Raw genomic sequence first — 21,140 nt, 5'->3', positions numbered from 1 at the left:
TAATTTCGGAGCTCCATTGATCAGGGCTTTTCATAGTCAAGCTGCAAGCACTAAACTCAGAGTCAACCTACTCAGAGTGGATTTAACTAACTCATTTCAGCTGTTCTGTAACCGAAAACTCAGAGTTTCCCATCTCAGGGTAAGTCAACTCAGAGTTCAAGTTTTAACTCAGAGTTGGTTGAACCTCCTTATTGAAACAGGCCCCTGGAGTATAAAGTAAGTGTTAAAATGAAAGATGTCTTGTATAAAGTGTGGCACTTAAGTAAAAGTGATCTGGACAGAGATATTTACAGTACAGTATGTTTCTTAAATACAGTCTGAAGATACAGTATCATATAGACAGGTGATGTTGTAGTATAACACAGACCAGATAAGCCCAGTCTATTTCATAAAAACAGAACAATCACACACAACATTCAATCATAATTAGAAGCAATAAGAATGTCTTTACTAGCACTTTGAATGAGTTTCTTCTTTGTTGAACATGGGTTTATTATTGTAGTATCATTAATTTCAAATTTACACACCATAAATGTTAAAAGGACAAACTGCTCTACATGCCAGATGGTCTCTTCCTGTCTAAACGGGGATCAGAATTTATGTCAACAGCCAAAAGTCAAAAGCTATGTGAGACACATAACTAATACAGAAATGTTTATGATAAAGTTTCTCATCAAAAGACTGACCAGTGTAAAATGGATAATCCATACTCCAGGATCCACACTCAGACCCCATCATGTTAATGGCCTAAATACCACCCAGTTCAGTCCTTCATCTGCACATCATTGTAATAGACAATTATTTCCTGTTGGTTGTAGAAAGAAAGAAAAACATGAAGCTATAAAGAGTCCATGACAGAATTCCTCTTAGATAAATAATGAGATAAATAATATTAGTCACCACTTGAAGACTAGCGAAACCAACAGGATTTTAAACAGATTACTTATCTTGTAATAAACTATAATGAATTTTATTTATATATGAATGCACTGTGTATTAATTACTTGTTTTGCAGATTAACAATTAATAATTTAATAAAACCATATAAAATAAATTCATAATTTGGTGTAATCATCATGTGAATCTGTAAATGTTGAAGACATTGTACTAAACATTAACTAAACGTTATTTATAATAATTTAAATGTGTTTATAGGATGCATTAACATCTAGTAACTGCATACAATATAAACATGCATTCATTACGTGTGTGTTTGTCTCTAAATTGCCATTATATATATATATATATATATATATATATATATATATATATATATATATATAGTTTTATTTATAAATTAATAGACAGTCTTTGTTAATTGTTTGGCAGATTAAAGCAGACTTGATAATTAAGTAATTAAGTAATGAAGCGATAATCCATGGCTAGGTGTGCCTTGAACAATTGTAATGCATAACAGGGGTCAAAGAACCACTCGACGCAAACCCGAGCATTTTTTCTTTCCCCGTTCTCATTCTGTGAAAGTTTATTGTATTCTGAAGAAAATTCAGAATAAACATACATGGCTTTATATGGTAAATAATTCAAATGTACATTTTATATACATGCATCTATTATAGGAGAGAAATAAAAACTACACAAGTAAAAAAAAAACAAAAAAAAAAACATATAATATATATTTTTTAAATATTAGTGAAATAATAAGCTAATAAAGATAAATCACCTTCTTTTTTGTTTGTCTTCTGTTGTTGATCACGTTCTGAAGCAAATTCAAAATAAAGTCATGAGAAAACAAATAAATGGATACCATCACAGGCACATATGGTAACTGAGTAAAGAATTCAAATATACATTTTATAAACATGCATCTAGGGGAAAAATAATAACTAGACACGTAAAAAATTGATAAAAAATACTTTAAAATGACTTTTTTATTATGAGTGAAATAATAAGCTAATAAAGATAAATTCACCTTGTTTTCTGATCATCTTCTGTTGATCAAGTTCTGAGGAAAATTCAATATAAAGTCATGAGAAAACAATAAATAGATACCATCACAGGTATATATGGTAACTGAACAAATAATTCAAATGTACATTTTATAAACATGCATATATTATAGGGGAGAAATAATAGCTACACATGCAATAAAAATAATAATAATAATAATAAAACACTTTCAAAATAATAAAGATAAATTCACCTTGTTTTCGGATCCTCTCCTGTCGTTTTTTAAGTTCTGAAATTAATATAAAAATAAAGTCAAATGAAAATAATAAATAGATACCATCACAGGTATATATGGTAACTGAATAAATAATTAAAATGCACATTTTATAAACATGCATCTATTATAGGGGAGAAATAATAACTATGCATGTAAAAATAATAATAAAAAAAACCTTTAAAAATTGAATTTTTAAAATGATTATTATTTAATTATAGTGAAATAATAAGCTAATAAAGATAAATTCACCTTCTTTGTTGATCTCCATTAGTTGATCAAGTTCTAAAGAAAATTCAAAATAAATGAGAAAACAATAAATATATAACATCACAGGTATATATGGTAACTTAATAAATAATTCAAATGTACAAATGAAACAATTAATAGTAATAATAGCTGACCAAGTTCTGAAGAAAATTCAAAATAAAAGCAAGAGAAACAACATTACATTTATAGGCCACAATTAATTCTGACTGAGGAATAACAACTACAAACTAGATATGTACATTTTCTGAAGAAAATGTGAGTGGTGCTTGCCGTGGCGCTAGTCACTAAAAGAAACCGTTAGCATCATGTTAACAACATGCTAATTTTGTTAGTATATTAGTATTATTGATATGAAATTAGATGATTAGCATTTTGCTTAACACAAAGTTAACGTGACTAGCATGTTGCTAGAATCATGCTAGCATATTTTTAAAAGGTGTGAATAGGTTTACTATTATGCGAATAGTTAACATATCATTAGCATGTTAGCATGCCATTAGCTATGGAAGGCATTTTCTGCTATTTTAAATAAATCAATTTAATTCTAAAAATGAAAATGAAAACCAGATTAACAATTTCATTATAAAAAGCTATATGCAAAACGTGCCAACATTCAAAATGAAATAAAATGATTTTATTTTAATTTACATTTTCACTGTGACAATGCATTTTCCCTGACAAATAGAAAAATAAAATGCAGTTGTTGATTTGACCACAGTTAAGTAAAAAATATGATTTTATACGTCAAAATAATGAGAAAAGCTCTCATATTAATGACTTAATAGCTCATAATAATGACTGACTTCTCTCGTATCACACGGCTTTGTCCAGCGGGTGTCACTACCCTGCTGAAAAAACCAGCTAAAACCAGCCTAGGCTGGTTGGCTGGTCTTAGCTGGTTTAAGCTGGAAATGGCTGGTTTTAGCTGGTCTCCCAGCCTGGCCAGGCTGGTCAGGCTGGTTTTAGCTGGTGGTTTCCCAGCCTGACCAGCTAAGACCAGCCTGACCAGCCTGGCCAGGCTGGAAAAATGGCCAAAACCCCTCTAAAACCAGCCTGCCTCCCAGCTATGACCAGCTAAAACCAGGCTGGTTGACCAGCTAAAACCAGCCAACCAGCCTAGGCTGGTTTTAGCTGGTTTTTTCACCATAGATTCTCACTGATATGAAAGAAGTCAAGTCATTATTATGAGCTAATAAGGCATTAATATGAGAGCGTTTCTCATTATTTTGACGTACAGAATCATATTTTTTTTTACTTAACTGTAGTAGGAATGGACCTCTGTACGTCGCTCGAACAATAAGCCCCGTCCTCTGATTAACATAAATTAGCAATAAAATGTAAAATAAACTTCACATTTTGATTTGAATTGTGTCACTATTATTGCGTGAGCATTAATAAAAAGCTTTGTAAAAACTGGATTTGCCTTTTCTTTTTCACGTTCACCTTTTCATTTTAAGATTGGCAGCTTTGACTCGAGATTGCAGTGAAAATAAAATCTCAAATCACCAACTGCATTTTATTTTTTCAATTTGTCAGCGAAACTGCATTGTCACATTTAATTTCATTTTCAATTTTGGCACATATTTTGCGTAAAGCTTTTTATAATGAAATTGTTAATCTGGTTTTAATTTTTAGTTTTAGAATTAAATAGATTTATTTCCACAATTAGCATGTCTTAACACTTATATAGGCAATGAGAGCATGTTTTAGCATGTTCTCAGCATGTTTTAACACTTAGCTAGGCAATGCTGGCATAAAATACCGGCTGCTAGGGTACTCTGGCTTGGGAGCTGCCAATGATGATACTCCAAAAGCTGCTTGCCAGTATGAATGATATAAACCAATCCTCCTGACATTTAGATTTAAAGATATGCCTTATTGGGTTTGGGTTACTGGGGTGCTCAATAGTGGATGCTAGGGTGTGACTAGGAAGTGTCGATGATGAATGATTAGCTGTTTGCTGCCCTGAGACAAACAAGCCCACCCCCATATGACACTGTGATCTAAAGATATCCATCTTAGCCTTTTACAATGGCAGTCTATGAGATCAGTTGCTAGGGTGCTCTAAATTGTTGCTAGGGTGTGGCTTGACAGCTTCACAGTGATCCTGAGAGTCTGAATGGTTGTCTGAATAAAATGAGCCCACCCCTAGTCACACCCTAGCATGTCTCTTTGACATTGTGATTCAGAGTTATGTTCAATGTAAAATTCCTATGTAAATTACCATAGGAAAAAATGTATGCTTAGAAGCTGTTTCATGGGCTGTCCCTCACCATAGTATGACTATGTGGCAAGTTTGAGGGGCTCTTGTGGCCCAGGGGTACAACTTATACCCCATTGCAGGGTATGTTCTCTTACAGCTTGACAGCCACTATGAAATTCTCGCTTGGCGCTACAGGCTGTCAAATTTCTATGGGATTTTTTGCCAAATTTTAGCACATCTCTTCTTAATAAGTGACAAATGGTGCAGGAGGAGTAGGGATCGAAAATTTTGTGTGGAAGAAGAAAAATAATAAGTATGCAAGATAATAATAGTGATGATTTGCCTTTGGCAAGGATCACTAATAAAACATAAATTCAATTTAAATAAATAAAAACAAAAATGGCAAAAACTTACATGACCTAAGATGTACACAAATACACAGTGAATACACAGTGTCTGTTAAGTAGATATTTTGTGGATGAAAACAAACTTTACATTAAAGTTGAAATTGTATCTTAAAAAGATAAGATGTTTTTTTTTTAATTCTCTGTTATTCTGCAGTTGATCACGTATTGACGAAAATTCAGAACAAAGGAAAGAGAAGACATCATTAAATATACAGGCCATAATCATTTCTGACTTAGGAACAACAATTACAAATAAAACAAATTGCATTTTAAAAAATAATGGCAAAAAAAAAAAATTAAGATATGCACTTCAGCATATGAATACACAGTGTCTGTTTATATTAGTATACATTAAGTGTACATTTTGTGGATGAAAATGATGATATTATAACTTAAAAGACAAATTTACCTTCTTGTATTTTCCTGTTCTCCTTATTTAAAAGTTCATTGCGTTCTGAAAATTTTTTAGAATAAAGGCAATAAATAATTACATTTTATAAACATGTAAACATATCACTGGGGAGAAATAATAACTACAAATATAAAAAAAAACTTGAAAATGGCAAAAATGTTTAAATTATTAGTGAAATAATAAGTTAATAAATATTAATTCACCTTGTTGTATTTTGAAAATCTCATTCTGTAGTTCTTTGCATTCTGAAGAAACATTAAACAGATCACACATGGCTTTATGGCAACTGAATAAATAATGCAGATGCACATATTATAAACATATAAACATCATTGGGAAAAAATATTAACTACGAATGTTAAAAAAAAACTGAAAATAGCAAAAATGTTTAAATGATTAGTGAAAAGTTAATAATAAATATAAATTCACCTTCTTGTTTTTCGCTAATCTCCATTTGTAGTTTTGTGCATTCTGACGAAAATTCAGAATAAAGGCAAGAAAAATATAATTAAATAGATCATCACACGCACAAATTGCAACTGAATAATTCAAATGTACATTTTATAAACATGCATCTATCACGGGGGTGGAATAATAACTACAAATATAAGAAATGATAAAAACGTCTAAATTGGCAGTGAAATAATAACCTAATAAAGATAAATTCACCTTCTTTTTTTGTCTTGTTCTTATTATTTTGTTCGTCAATAGCTGAAGAAAATTCAGAATAAAGGCAAGTGAAAACAACATTAAATATATAGGCCATAATTATTTTTAACTGAGGAACAACAAGTACTATACAGACAAAACAGAAATTCAATTTAAACAAACAAATAAACACATAAAAATAAAAAGAGCTAAGTGCTAAACAAAAGCATTTGAATGCACACTGTCAGTTAGATATTTTTTGATTGAAATCCAACTTTATATAAAACATAAAATTATAACTTAAAAATACAAATTCACCTTGTTTTTGACTTGTGTTCTCAGTCTGTAGTTTGTCATATTCTGAAGAAAATTAGAACAAAGGCAAGAGAAGGTGACCAAGGTGACCTAAGATATACACTTTCCCCTCATATGACAAAAAGTATATGAATACACAGTGTCTGTTAATTTCATTAACTTTTGTTTAAGGGGCTGCACCTTTCTGAAATTTAAACTCGCGACTGGCACCTGTGGCCAAAAAACGGAACTGCTCCACCTTTCTGCTGGCTCTTGCAGCGCACGCTCCGCTGCTAAGAAGTCAACATTATGTTTACAGAGGTAAAAACAGTCAAATACATATAGTGTAGGCTAATTGCGGGCTAGCGGTGATGGCAAGAGCGATCTGAAACGTTTAACATGAACACGCTTGACGTCACATCCGCAGACAGTGTGCGAAAAATCCGACCCGACAGAAAATAGGAAAAATAGGATACAGGCTTATAGGTGCACCCACTGTGAGCTGACAAGGTGTCAGTATGCTCATCAGGAGATGTTTGAGTCATAAATGGTCAAATAAAAAGGCTATTGTTACGTTTATTTTGGGGAAAAAGTTACATATAGCCCCTTTAATGAAATGTATATAGTTACTTTTGTGCCTTTTTATTTATTCAAGAGCAAAAATAATTAAATTGTCTAAAATCTTTGCTTGCGAGCTGAAAAGTTTTGCTTGCAAATAAAACTGCATCTCTGTGGGAGGTATAAATAACATGAAAGTTTTGAGTTCTAAAACTTACACAATGTTTTTATAGTACAATGGCCTATAATGTCAAAAGATCAGTGAAATTTTGGGTTCTCTGTTCATGACCCCTTTAAATCAAATTTATTAAATGAAAAACAAACAAGAATTTTACCTCTGTTTTTACAAACAAACACAGTTATTAGCATTCCAGCAACCACAATGAGCGCAACAGCAATTGAACTCAAGATGACTGATGTCCTCCATGGATTGAAACTTTTACCTGCAAAACAAAACAGTGACTCACATTGAGGACGTTGTGTCCAGTCAAACATTTATTGCTGTTTGATTAAAAATAATTAATAATGCAAACAAGAGTACACATAGTACATACACAGTAAATGTGTAAAACAGTGTATACTGTTTTTATACACTAAATGCACCAAATTAAAGTGTAACTTCATTGATTTCCAACCCACTTGTATTGTTATAACTGGGTAGTATATGAATGAACAAGTTTTTTTTTTTTTTTCAAATATTTTATGTTTACTGAGATATACAGTGAGGTCAATAAGTATTTGATCACCCTGTGATTTTGCAAGTTCTCTTACTTAGAAATCACACAATTTTCAGCATAGGTGCATTTCCACTGTGAGAGACAGAATCTAAAAATCACATTGTAGGTTTTTTTTAACAATTTATTTGTGAATTACTGTATCAAATAAGTATTTGATCACTTGAGTCAAAAATGTTTAATATTTGGTACAGAAGCCTTTGTTAACAATTACAGAGGTCAAACTGCTCCTGTAGTTCTTCACCAGGTTTGCACACACTGCAGGAGGGATTTTGGCCCGCTCCTCCATACAGATCTTCTCTAGATCTGTCAGGTTTCGGGGCTGTCGCTGAGCAACACAGAGTTTCAGCTCCCTCCAAAGATTTTCTATTGGATTTAGGTCTGGAGACTGGCTAGGCAGTCCAGAACCTTGATATGCTTCTTACGGAGCCACTCCTTGGTTTTCCTGGCTGTGTGCTTTGGGTCATTGTCATGTTAGAAGACCCAGCCACGACCCATCTTTAATGCTCTGACTGAGGGAAGGAGGTTTTTGCCCAATACGTCACAATACATGGCCCCATTCATCCTCTCCTTAATACAGTGCAGTCGTCCTGTCCCCTGTGCAGAAAAACACCCCCAGAGCATGATGCTTCACTGTAGGTATGGTATTATTGGGATGATACCCATCATTCTTCTTCCTCCAAACACGGCGAATGGAGTTAAGACCAAAAAGTTCTACTTTGGTCTCATCTGACCACAGGACTTTCTCCCATGTCTCCTCTGGATCATCCAGATGGTCCCTGGCAAACTTCAGACGGGCCTGGACATGGGCTGACTTAAACAGGGGAACCTTACGTGCGATGCAAGATTTTAAACCAAGACGTCTTAGTGTATTACTGATAGTAGCCTTGAAAACAATGGTCCCAGCTCTCTTCACGGCATTGACCAGCTCCTCCCGTGTAGTTCTGGGTTGATTCTTCACCATTCTTAGCATCATTGATACCCCATGAGGAGAGATCTTCCCCAGTCCGAGGGACATTGACAGTCATCATTAGCCTCTCCTATTTTCTGACAATTGCACAGTTGTTCTTTTTTCACCAAGCTGCTTGGCAATTGCCCCGTAGCCTTTCCAGCTTTGTGAAGGTCTACAATTTTGTCTCTTGTGTCTTTTGACAGCTCTTTGGTTTTGCCCATGTTGCTACTTAGACTTAGACCTCAAACAGGTGCTACTAATTTAGAATCATGAGCAGAGTGTAGCTGGACTATTTAAAAGCAAAATAACAGGTCTTTGAGGGTCAGAAATCTGGCTGATAAGCAAGTGATCAAATACTTATTTGACACAGTAATTCACAAATAAATTGTTAAAAAAATCATACAATGTGATTTCTGGATTTTTATTTTTAGATTCTGTCTCTTACAGTGGAAATGCACCTATGCTGAAAATTGTAGACCCCTCCATGACTTCTAAGTGAGAGAACTTGCAAAATCACAGGGTGATCAAATACTTATTGACCTGACTATATGTTAATTATCAGCAAAACTCCATCGAATGACACAAAATGATGCGGTTTGCATCATCAAAACGACAAAATGATGCATTTTTATATGTATATTTGCTAACAAATATACTTGGAATATTTAATAAGTGAACAAACACACACACTGTGAACACACACCCGAAGCAGTGGGCAGCCGTTGCTCCAGCGCCTGTGGAGCAATTGAGGGTTCAGTGCCTTGCTCAAGGCCACGTCAGTCATGTTATTTAAGGTGGAAAGAGTGCTGTTCATTCACAATTCCCACCCTCAATTCCTGTTGGTGTGGGAATCAAACCGAGTTTCTAACCATTAGGCTATAACTTATACAACATTCTAACAATAAAAAGTGGGTTGAAAATGTGTTAAAAAGTTTCACTTTATTTGATCTATTCTACCAACACTTTCTCACTCCCAAGTCGTCAAATATAAACACTTGGTCAGGACACATTTGACATTGCATTTTGACGCTGAAGGTCCCCCTTATTATATTTTTTTGATACACAGCGTCCTCCATTGTTTTCAGTTGTTTGTCTTAATTAAATGGTTTGCGAGCATTTGTAAAAAAATAAAAAATAAGTAATGTTGTATAAATGTATATTTTGATTGAAGCACCTAAACTCACCCTACCCTAAACCTACCCACTTCTGAATAATATAAAACACAGGCAAATATAAGTACAGTCACAGAAATGAATAGCAAAAACTGACCATAAATAACAGTATAAAAGCATTACACAAAGCATTATACGTTTCTTAAGGCCTAATTAACGCACTCACATTTCATTAAAAAAGATCCCAAACATTAGCATGACACAAACAGTCACAAGACACACAAGCCAATAGACTTTCACAACCAAGGCTAACAAGTCAATTGTTTTGCCTCGGAAGACTCTGAATATTATTATTATTATTATTATTTTTTAAATAAATTGTGACTGCAGTTGTATCGGCCTGTTATATCTGTGTTTTATTGCCAAATGGTTAGGTTCAGGGGCAGGGGTTGGGTTACATGCTCATAAATGTGTAAATAGTGTAATATAAATAATAATAATAAAATTGTTGTGACTGTTTGCATTGAAAAATCACACCCCAATATAAATGCAATAATGGCAATATTATTACCAAATATATAATTTAATTATGACGATACGATTCCCAGTGCCTTTTTGTCAGCACACAGACAAGACAGACAGGTAAGTAACGTAATTTGAGTTTATTTATATTCAGCAGAGCGAGAGATGAAAACTTCACAGGTATCCAGGAGGTGAGTAGCGTAGATGAGATGAGGTAACTGCAGAAGGTGATCGTGGGTAATGTAGATCTTTGCGTGACAGATGCGGGAGCGCTGAAGCACGGCTGGATACACACACACACACCGCAGACGAGACTGGAGACACGAGGAATGCAGGACTGGAATACAAGACAGACAGGTAAGTTCTTTCGACTAGATCAATAATTGTGACTTCAAATGAAGAGACACAATGAGTCCGTGTACAAGCGAAGAGCCCGGACAAAGACTGAAGTGCGGTGTGTGTATTTGAAGGGTGAGTGATAATCATGTGCAGGTGGTGCACATCAGAATGCTGGTGATTGAGATCGTTGGGTGTGACTGGTGCTAGAGCCTGGCCAATCCGTAACATCACCCCCCTCCCCACGGCCCACTCCTGGGGGCCGAATTCTCCGGCGTCGAGGTGGTCTACCCCTTCCTCGAGGTGCTGGATAGTTTGGGTGAGCCGCATGGAATTCCTCGATGAGTGTGGGGTCCAAGATGTCGTCACGAGGTACCCAAGATCTTTCTTCCGGTCCATAACCCTCCCAGTCCACTAGGTATTCGAGGCGACCACCACGACGCCGGGACATCAGGATCTCTCTGACGGAATAGATGGTGCCTTCTTCCACTGCCATTTCAGGAGGGGGTTCTTCTTGGCCAGGCTCTGTGGAGGGAAGCAGAGGGTCGTGACAGGGTTTTAGTAGTGAAACGTGGAAGGTGGGGTGAATCTTGTATTGAGGTGGAAGTTGCAACTTGTATGTGACTGGGTTGACCTGTTCCATGACAGTGAAGGGACCAACAAATCTGGGACTGAGTTTCCTGGAAGGCAGGCGCAGGCGGATGTCCCTGGTGGAGAGCCAAACCCTTTGACCCGGAGTGAAGATGGGACCTGAAATCCTCCTCCGGTCCGCGATGGTCTTCGCTCTGCGCACTGCCCTCTGGAGATGGTGATGGGCATTGTCCCAGACTCTCTCGCTCTCCCGGAACCAGTGATCCACTGTGGGCACATCAGATGGTTCTCCGTTCCACGGGAAAAGTGGTGGTTGAAATCCCAACACACATTGGAAGGGCGTAAGACCCGTGGACGGCTGCCTCAGGGAATTCTGGGCGTACTCTGCCCATCCCAGAAACTGGCTCCAGGAGTTCTGGTGACCATGGCAGAAGGTCCGGAGGAACCGCCCCACCTCCTGGATCTTCCTCTCGGTTTGCCCGTTAGTTTGCGGGTGGTATCTGGACGAGAGGCTTACGGTCACACCTAGGAGTCTGAAAAAGGCCCTCCATACGCGGGATATGAATTGTGGTCCTCTGTCGGACACGATGTCCTCGGGGATTCCATAATACCTGAATACTTGATTGAACAGGCATTTGGCGGTCTCAAATGCAGTGGGTAAACCTTTCAATGGGATAAGGCGACAGGACTTGGAGAAGCGATCTACGATGACCAAGATACAGGTGTTTCCCTCTGAGGGCGGAAGATCGGTCATGAAATCCACTCCTAGGTGTGACCAGGGGCGGTTCGGGACAGGCAAGGGATGGAGTTTTCCCGCAGGTAGATGGCGAGGACTTTTGGCCATGGCACACTCTCGACAGCCTTGTACGTACCGCCTCACATCCCTTGCCATGTTGGGCCACCAGAAACGGTCTGACAACAGCGAGAGAGTGTTGTTGGTCCCTGGATGACGGGTACCTAGAGAGGTGTGAGTGGTATGTATGAGATTTACCCGTTGTGACTGTGGGATGTATTGGCGGCCTGGAGGGCAGCCCGGCTGAGCCCTGGGTTCGGGAGTGGCGACCGCTGGAGGGGATGTCCATTCGATAGGACTGACTATGATTTCAGAGGGAAGGATATTGGTAGGAGTATCTGAGGTCTCTTCAGGTTCATGTAGACGAGAAAGGGCATCTGCACGGATATTCTTTGAACCGGGGCGATATGAGATGGTGAAATGAAAGCGAGAGAAGAAAAGAGCCCACCTGGCTTGCCGAGGGCATAATCGTTTGGCATCACGGAGGTATTGCAAGTTCTTGTGATCTGTTATGACTTGAAATTAATGATTGGCTCCCTCCAACCAATGTCGCCACTCCTCTAAGGCAAGCTTGATGGCCAGTAATTCCCGGTTTCCGATGTCATAATTCCTCTCAGCCGGGCTGAGCTTCCTCGAGAAATAGGCGCATGGATGGAGGCGTGCAGGGGTACCATGGTGTTGAGAGAGTACGGCTCCCACTCCCGTGGTAGATGCATCCACTTCAACGATGAACGGATGGTCTGGGTCCGGATGGGTAAGAAGAGGAGCTTGAGTGAAGGCTTGTTTTAATTTTGTGAAAGCAGCAGATGCTTCTGAGGTCCAGACAAGACTTTTCGGGTGACCTTTGAGGAGATTGGTGAGTGCATTAGTAATCAGACTGTAGTTCTTTATGAATCGACGATAAAAGTTTGCGAATCCAAGGAATCTCTGTAATTCTTTGACTGTTTTGGGTTCTGGCCAGGAAATGACTGCGTCCACCTTCCCCTCGTCCATGCGGACTCCATCGCGGTTGATTATATATCCGAGGAAATGTACTGATGGTTGATGGAAAGAGCACTTCTCCGCCTTCAGATATAGCTGATGTTCCCGTAATCGTTGAAGGACCTCCGCAACGTGGTGGCGATGTTCGGCCTCGCTCCGGGAATAGATCAGGATGTCATCTATGTACACTACGACTGATCGATGGAGGAATTCCCGGAGCACTTCATGAATGAAGTTCTGGAATACGGAGGGGGCGTTTACTAAACCGTAGGGCATGACCAAATATTCGTAGTGGCCAGTAGGGGTCACGAAGGCTGTCTTCCACTCATCCCCCTCACGTATCCGTACCAGATTGTAGGCGCTGCGGAGGTCCAACTTAGTGAAGATACGAGCTGATCGGAGTTGTTCCAGGGCCGCAGGGACGAGAGGAAGGGGATATTTAAATTTGACAGTGTATTTATTGAGGGCTCTGTAATCAATACACGGCCTCAACCCTCCGTCCTTCTTGGTAACAAAGAAAAAGCTGGATGCCGCTGGAGAAGTGGACGGCTGTATGTACCCCTGATTTAACGCCTCCTTGATGTATTCCTCCATGGCCTTGGTCTCGGGAAGCGACAACGGGTAAATCCTCCCTCTAGGCAATGGTGCATCGGGAACCAGGTCAATGGAACAGTCCCATGGTCGATGAGGAGGCAGCTGGGAAGCTCTCTTGGGGCAAAAGACATCACTGAACCGGGAGTAGATCTCTGGAATCTTGACAGACTGCTGGGTTACAGGACTCTCAACAGACGTGATATAGACAGGGATGGATTTCTTGACAGGACGTGGAACCTCAAGACAGCATGTATGGAAGCAATTCTCACCCCACTGTAGTACTTCACCAGTGCCCCAAGAGAGGATAGGATCATGCTTCACCAGCCACGGGCGCCCTAGAATGACATCGATGGTGGCTTCCTCCAGAACCAGCAATTGTATCCTCTCTTTGTGAAGTATACCAATTTGTAGGTGAATAACCTCCGTCTTTCGTTGTACTTGTGTCCGTGATAATGACTCACCAGTTATTGAGTGTATTTTGTATCTCGTAGTCGTGGGATGGGTGCGGAGCTTGAGCTGGCGGCAGAGGGACCCCGAGATGAAGTTGCCTGCTGACCCGGAGTCAAGGAGGGCTGTGGCAGACACAGAAAAGGAGGCAGTAAACAATTGGATATTGGTAGTCAACGGGTGTAATTTTTCCACATCCGAATGTATGACACTCACCCTGGTAACCGTTGGTCTGGAAGGACAGTTCAACCGAAGATGTCCACTGGATCCACAATATAAACAGAGACCCCGGGTCAGCCTCCTCTGCCGCTCAGCTGTCGATAGTTTACCGGTTTCTAGGATCATGGGCTCAGAGACTGGTTCTGGAGGGGTCATTCCCTCGGGTGGACGGAGGAGTGCAGGTGTGGCAACGGTCATTTCAGGTGAGTAGGTGTTCATTCGCTCGGCACATCTAATGGACAGTTGAATAAACTTCTCCAAACCTTCACGGTCGTCAAAAGCAGCCAGTTGCATCCTAAGTCGCGGTTCTAGTCCCAGCCGATATGTGGTGATCAAGGACCGCTCGTTCCACCCACTGGCAGCCGCGAGGGTTCTAAATTTCAATGAGTACTCTTGGATGGACATGGTACCTTGCTTAAGATGATATAGTTGGTCACCTGCGGTGATGTCGCTATCCGATTGGCCAAAAACCTCTTTAAAATGAGAGGTGAAGGAGTGGATGGATTGTATTGCAGGTTCATTTTGATTCCACAAGGTATCTGCCCATTGCAAAGCAGGACCTGTTAACAGGGAGATGATAAATGCGATTTTCGACTGATCAGTAGGATACAACGTGGGCTGCATGGCGAATACCAGAGAGCATTGAAGTAAAAATCCGTTGCACTCCTCCGCCCGGCCAGAGTAGGGCGCCGGTCGAGCCATGGGACTAGATGGAACAGTAGGCGAAGAAGTGCAGGGTGCCGTTCCGGTGGGGTTGACAGGTGCGCTGTGAATGGGTGATCGCTGGAGAGCTCTCATGAGAGAGTCTACCAGCTCTTGAAACGGATCAGGTGTGCTCATGCTGTCACTGTGTCGGTCCGGGCTTCTGTCAGCACACAGACAAGACAGACAGGTAAGTAACGTAATTTGAGTTTATTTATATTCAGCAGAGCGAGAGATGAAAACTTCACAGGTATCCAGGAGGTGAGTAGCGTAGATGAGATGAGGTAACTGCAGAAGGTAATCGTGGGTAATGTAGATCTTTGCGTGACAGATGCGGGAGCGCTGAAGCACGGCTGGATACACACACACACACCGCAGACGAGACTGGAGACACGAGGAATGCAGGACTGGAATACAAGACAGACAGGTAAGTTCTTTCGACTAGATCAATAATTGTGACTTCAAATGAAGAGACACAATGAGTCCGTGTACAAGCGAAGAGCCCGGACAAAGACTGAAGTGCGGTGTGTGTATTTGAAGGGTGAGTGATAATCATGTGCAGGTGGTGCACATCAGAATGCTGGTGATTGAGATCGTTGGGTGTGACTGGTGCTAGAGCCTGGCCAATCCGTAACACTTTTGTGGTAGCTTATTGACGCCAAAGGTTTCTTATTTAAAGCAGTGGAGGACCCTGCATGTTGAAAAAGGACGCTGAAAGGGGGTCCTCACCAAGCGTCAATATGTGACAAGTTGAGAGTGAGAACGTGTTGATTTTACAGCATCAAATAACCATTAATCATAATAAAAATTGCTTAACAAATGTGTTAGCACGTACTTGAGGTCACAATTAGTGTCTCCAGCATGTGATGCTTCAGTTTGACTCTGCAGTGAATCTTGCCGACACTGTGATGTACAGTGATGGAGTGTTTCACACTGAATCTGTCTGTGTTTCTGTGTGTCTCTGTAGTCTCAGAACTCAAACTGACTCCTTCACTGTCCAGCCACTCAAGAACAGGTTCAGGATACCAACCTTCAGATTCACACTGTAGATGAAACCTTTCTGAGTGATCAAATCCATCTACAGTGATCAGTGGAGGACTTCCTATAGCTACAGAGACCAAGATAATAAAAATAAGTGTACTGAAACCACATGTTTATAAAAGCAGAAAGCCCTTATAAGGAAATGTTTTGGGCATGATGTGTGCATATTACTAACCTAGGGCACACGGTCACTCATTTAGAAAACCTACGGTTCAGTGTTAGGATGAGGTCAAGAACAAATTCATGTGTGCGTGCAAATGTTTTGTGACAAGTTCTCCTGTGCATGTAAATATAAATAATCCATGCAATTATTAGTGAATAAGCCAGAGTGTGTGCATGTTAGTTACTTTCATAGTGGTGTCTAATGTGAGCTTATTATACACCATCTCACTTAATTGTGTTCAATATTTGTGGGTCCAATAGAAGTAGGGTAGAGCGGGGCACAAACTAACACGGGGTTAATTGTAACACACATGGTTTAAATATTTCCACACATGCTAGCATAACCAAATTTACGGAATTTACTAGTTGCCATAGCAACACTATGCAGAGAAAATTATTATTTATTTTACCATAGTAAAAGTACATTTCTGGCTGAAGTAAACTTTTCATTTCAATTTTTAGTATTCATTTGAAATTAGACAAATCCGGTATTAATTTAATCTCCAATTTGTTATTTATCAATTTAGATAGTTTATTAATGCTTCACAAACCAGCAGAATACACTAACCTGTATTATATTCCATTGGCGCAGATGTGGAACGTTGTAACACTGTGTAACAATATGCCCCGCTGTTATTAAACTATGCTATTCTATGATATTAGCGATGCAATTTACACTATTTACTTCTAAGGATTTTGATAAGAAACCACAAGAAACAGGTGAATAAAGGCTGACAATCAATGTTTAATGTTCAGAAGTTATTATTTCAAGAAATGTAAATGTTATGAGTGTGGTGTTCTATGAGAGCTGTGTGTGGAGGGAGGGGAGTGTTTTTCTGAATATCTAAATGTGTTTCATCTATTTGTCCACATTGTTTTGAACTACTATACAGCTGCAATCAGATTTGGTATACTCTGAACCCCACGTGGATTTACATAAACCGCGAAATTCAAAAAGTGTTAGGTTGTGCCCCGCTCTCCCCTAAATCATGAAAGTTGTGTGACAATCCAATCTGCTAAACATGGTATTTCTATGACCTTATAAACCTCATTTCAACTGACCCCATGTTACAATCATCCCAGTCTTCCCTACACCAAAGCTTCATGTCTAAACTCATGTCTTAAATGTTTGTTTTTATTGGTTCACTCACCTTCAACACGGACATCAACAAAAGCATCACCATACCAGGATTTAGACTGAATAAAACACTTATAACGTCCTTCATCAGAGACTTGAACTGATGAGAGTTTGAGTGATGCATTTCCTCTCTGTAGTTCTTGATGATTCAGTTCTGTTCTCCCTCTGTAGGACTGAATCTGATCTGTGTTTCTGACTTCATGATCCTCATAGAGATGCACTAATGAGTTTTTTAGACCAGGTCTAAACCACTCCACTCTCATGTCCACAACACTGATGTTGGGTTTGAGAGAACAGGGCAGAATCACATCTTCACCAGCTACAGCGAGAATAGGATCTAAAGGTCCCACCACATCATACAGTTCTGTTATAAGAGAAAGAAAGCAGGTGCAAAATTAAGGTTACCTTTTGATACAGTTCACTGGCATTGCTCAGTTGCTAAAGCCTGATTGAATTACATCTTTCCACTTGCACAGAAAAATGGTATTTTAATGTCCCCAAATGGATGGGGCCATCTGCATATATTAGTCAGCGCTGAATGCCGTTCCATCAAAATCTTTCTCCTTCAGCGCAAAGATCATCTCCTCGCTGACCCCAAAGAAGAAGAATCCTTCCTGCTCGCTGTGGAAGAGAAGCCTTGGGAAGCCATTCCAGGTGTGTTATAATGAGATCTTGGAAACATTGAAACAAGCCTTTTCACTACAATTTACTCTGAGACCTCCCCGTTTCGTGGACAGCCCACAGTGTGTCAGCATTTTACAGCTGTTACTTCCTCGTTCCAAAGAAGGATGGTGGTTTTAGGCCCATCTTCAATCTAAGACAAGTGAACCAAGCCTGATGAGATGGCTCTTCAGGATGTTAACCCTGAAACAAAGCCATTTGGAATGCCTGGGGCTTAGGATCAACATGGTCAAGAGTTCACTGTCTCCCAGCCAACGAATATCCTTCCTGGGCATGGTTCCACATACAGCCCAAAAGCAGGCATGACTTTCGCTGGAACACTCTATGAAAATACAACAGCTTGTGCTGTTGCTCAAAGTTGGGAACTTACTTCCCCTCAAGACATTTTTAGTGGTTACTAGGACTAAAGGCAGCTGCCTCTTCAGTAGTACCACTAGGCCTGCTGCACATGCGGCCCCTTTAATATTGGCTAAAAGTATGCGTCCCGTCCCAGGCTTGGCGTCTGGGACCACTCATTCTCAGGGCGACCCATGGCTGTGTCAAGGCCCTGGCCCCTTGGAAAGCTCCCCATCTGTACCAGTCAGGGATAGATCTGGGGCTGGTCTCCAGAAAGTGACAATGACAGTAGCCTCTAACTTGGGTTGGGATGCCCTGTACAACAGCAGACCAGTGTTCTGCTGCTGGTTGAGCCTGCAGCAGCACTGGCATATCAAGAACTCAAAGCCTTCCTGCCAAATCTGAAAGGTCAACCTGCTCCGTTAAGACAACTGGATGGTAATGGCCTATATAAACCATCAAGGGGGACTCAAATCATACCCTCTGTACAAGCTGCTGAGGAGCCTCTATCTGTGGGCACAACACAACCTTTGTTCGGTGAGGACAGTGCACCCTTATGTTGTTCCAAATTTATATGACTGTCTTTATACAAAAAGAGATATTTAGCATAATGTTCATACATTGCTGGACAGTTACAAGGGGCTGTGAACCTCCAAAAGCTCAATAAAGTCATAAAAATGGTCCATAACTTGGCACCTCATTAAGTGTCATTGACACCACTCATCACTGGTTCTCAAATGCATTATATTTGACTTTAGGGAAACAGTAAAATGATAATGACAACTGCATTTTTGGTCTGTACTTTACAAAAAGCTATCGTCTAATACTTTTATTGTATTTTTTGGCTTTTGTCAGGACCTGGTCACTATTATTTCATGGAAAATAGCAAATTAGAGTAAACATTCTGTCTAACATATCCCTTTGTGTTCCATATAAGAAAACAGGTTTGATATTATATTAAAAGACATTTAAATGGATGATGAACTCTTTAAATTAGAAGCAGTAAAAAGTTACAGAGCTGAATTCTCATATTCATTATAAGAAATGTTTGGTGTAATAATCCTGCACCAGAAACAATACAAGACACACATATTTCCTAAAACATGATTCCATATATAGCAGCATCTGTCATTTCCCCACACAAACCTCAGCTCTGCATTTGTTCAGCTGAAGATTTATTCAGTAGATTAAACTACATTAAACACTGCCTGTTTTCACTTTTATGGATTTGATTAATTATTACATGGATCTTTGGAATGCTTGATTCTGATTGGTCAATCTTGGTATTCAGTGGTCAAATATTTCTGAATAATGAAACTTCAGTTGGACTATGACCGGCTAATTGTACATTGTCCTCATATAAGTTACTTATTATGAACACATGAACACATCATGAACACACACTTGAATACAAATAATTACCTGATCTTGAGTAGTTAATTCCACTAATAATCAGGAGGGTCAAACAAATAAACCTCATCTTTGAAGGACATGAATGCTGAAAAAAAAAACTAAATAAAAGAAATACATGTATTATAATTAGAAAACTCACAGAATGGTGAGCTAACATGCATGCGTTTTCTTTACATTACACACAACCAGTAAATCTAAATTCAGATAATCTATGTAGCCTTATTTGTTCAGGTGTGTTTCTCAATTTTTCCATGACTTACCTTAAACTCAACACTGACTGCTGTTAATGCTGAATAAATGAGAGATCACACGGAGATCATTCCTGTTTTAGTTTTTCTTTCTCATGTCACTGAACATCTTAAGTGATAACACATTTCCTCCAATCACGCTAGTGTTACATCCTCCTTTTGTTGAAGTGGTAACAGGAACCAAGCACCTCTCTGCTCTCTTTAGGCTTTGAGTTTGTAACTGCCATTTGTGGAGGGGTTTGATTTAACTTTATGAATCAATTTGCAGGTTCTAACTAGTTTAAATAGCTGGTTTTGTGGGCTCAGTGCCAAAATTGGAAGTTCCTCAAACCAGAAGTGCCACCCATAATTTAAAATGCAGTAGGCTCATTTGGAAAAAGGTGGATATAGACGTAGTGGAACATTGGCTGAACATCTAATGTATAATGCACACAAAATGGGAAACACTTTGGGAGTTTTGAAGTCATCGTCTGATTGGTTAAATTCTACAGGATTTACTGAAGTTGTGTGTGTTTTAGTATGGTTTCTTGTTTATATTAAAAACTCAATGTGAGACAAGTGTGGTGTGTTTCGACAAGGGGAGGTGCCAATAAAAGGTTCGTACACCATACTAATCAAGCAATACAACTGTTTATTGATGTAAAATACAGCTGACCAAATTATGATAATAATAACCAATAATAATGGTATCAATAATGATCAATGAGTAAAAGCATAAAAGGATAGACAAAGCTGGATAGTTTTATGCTTAACCCCAAGCAAAATAGAAGAATAAAGACCATATTTACAACTCAGAGACGTGCCATCATCTCCACTCTCTAAGACTGGGGAGCCTGTTGCAGTCACCATAGAAGACCAACACACGTATGTCCGAGAAATGCCGGGCGATGTGCACTTATCCCACGTCTGAGCTTCCACTGTGGCAGCAAAAGGTCCCATCTTATATACTTTAAATTTAGGTGCAGTTAAAGACAACCTCCAAGTGAGAGAGAGAACCAAGTTTGTCAGGCTTGTTCATCTCCCCACGTGGGTGCACATCATTCTAATTTCAAGAAATGATGGCCCGCTACTGGTTATTTCAAAAACTCGTTACCATACCCTCACGCCCATAAAGCGTCATAATAAACTGTTTGTCCTAAACTAGTGATAAAACTTATCTATCCA

The 21,140-nt window shown here is 39.3% G+C and overlaps 1 protein-coding gene across 1 annotated transcript; it reads right to left on the bottom strand.

Annotated features, from left to right (window-relative positions):
• Nucleotides 1-209: 209 nt before the first annotated feature.
• LOC141332238 (butyrophilin subfamily 1 member A1-like) lies at nt 210-19,825 on the bottom strand. Its single transcript, XM_073837366.1, has 14 exons — nt 19,738-19,825; nt 17,312-17,662; nt 15,793-16,065; nt 7,310-7,417; nt 6,441-6,482; nt 6,144-6,185; nt 5,904-5,945; nt 5,678-5,719; nt 5,472-5,516; nt 2,435-2,467; nt 2,162-2,197; nt 1,931-1,963; nt 1,682-1,717; nt 210-805 (listed from the first exon to the last, which is right to left on the bottom strand). Exons 1-14 carry the CDS (start codon nt 19,793-19,795, stop codon nt 783-785), a joined length of 1,164 nt encoding a protein of 387 aa, XP_073693467.1. The 5' UTR covers nt 19,796-19,825; the 3' UTR covers nt 210-782.
• Nucleotides 19,826-21,140: the final 1,315 nt, after the last annotated feature.

The sequence above is a fragment of the Garra rufa genome, chromosome 1 (genome assembly GCF_049309525.1).
Source record: "Garra rufa chromosome 1, GarRuf1.0, whole genome shotgun sequence".
Classification (NCBI taxonomy): Eukaryota; Metazoa; Chordata; class Actinopteri; order Cypriniformes; family Cyprinidae; genus Garra; species Garra rufa.
Note: the sequence above shows the minus strand (reverse complement) of the source record. Positions and strands in the feature narration are given on the sequence as shown.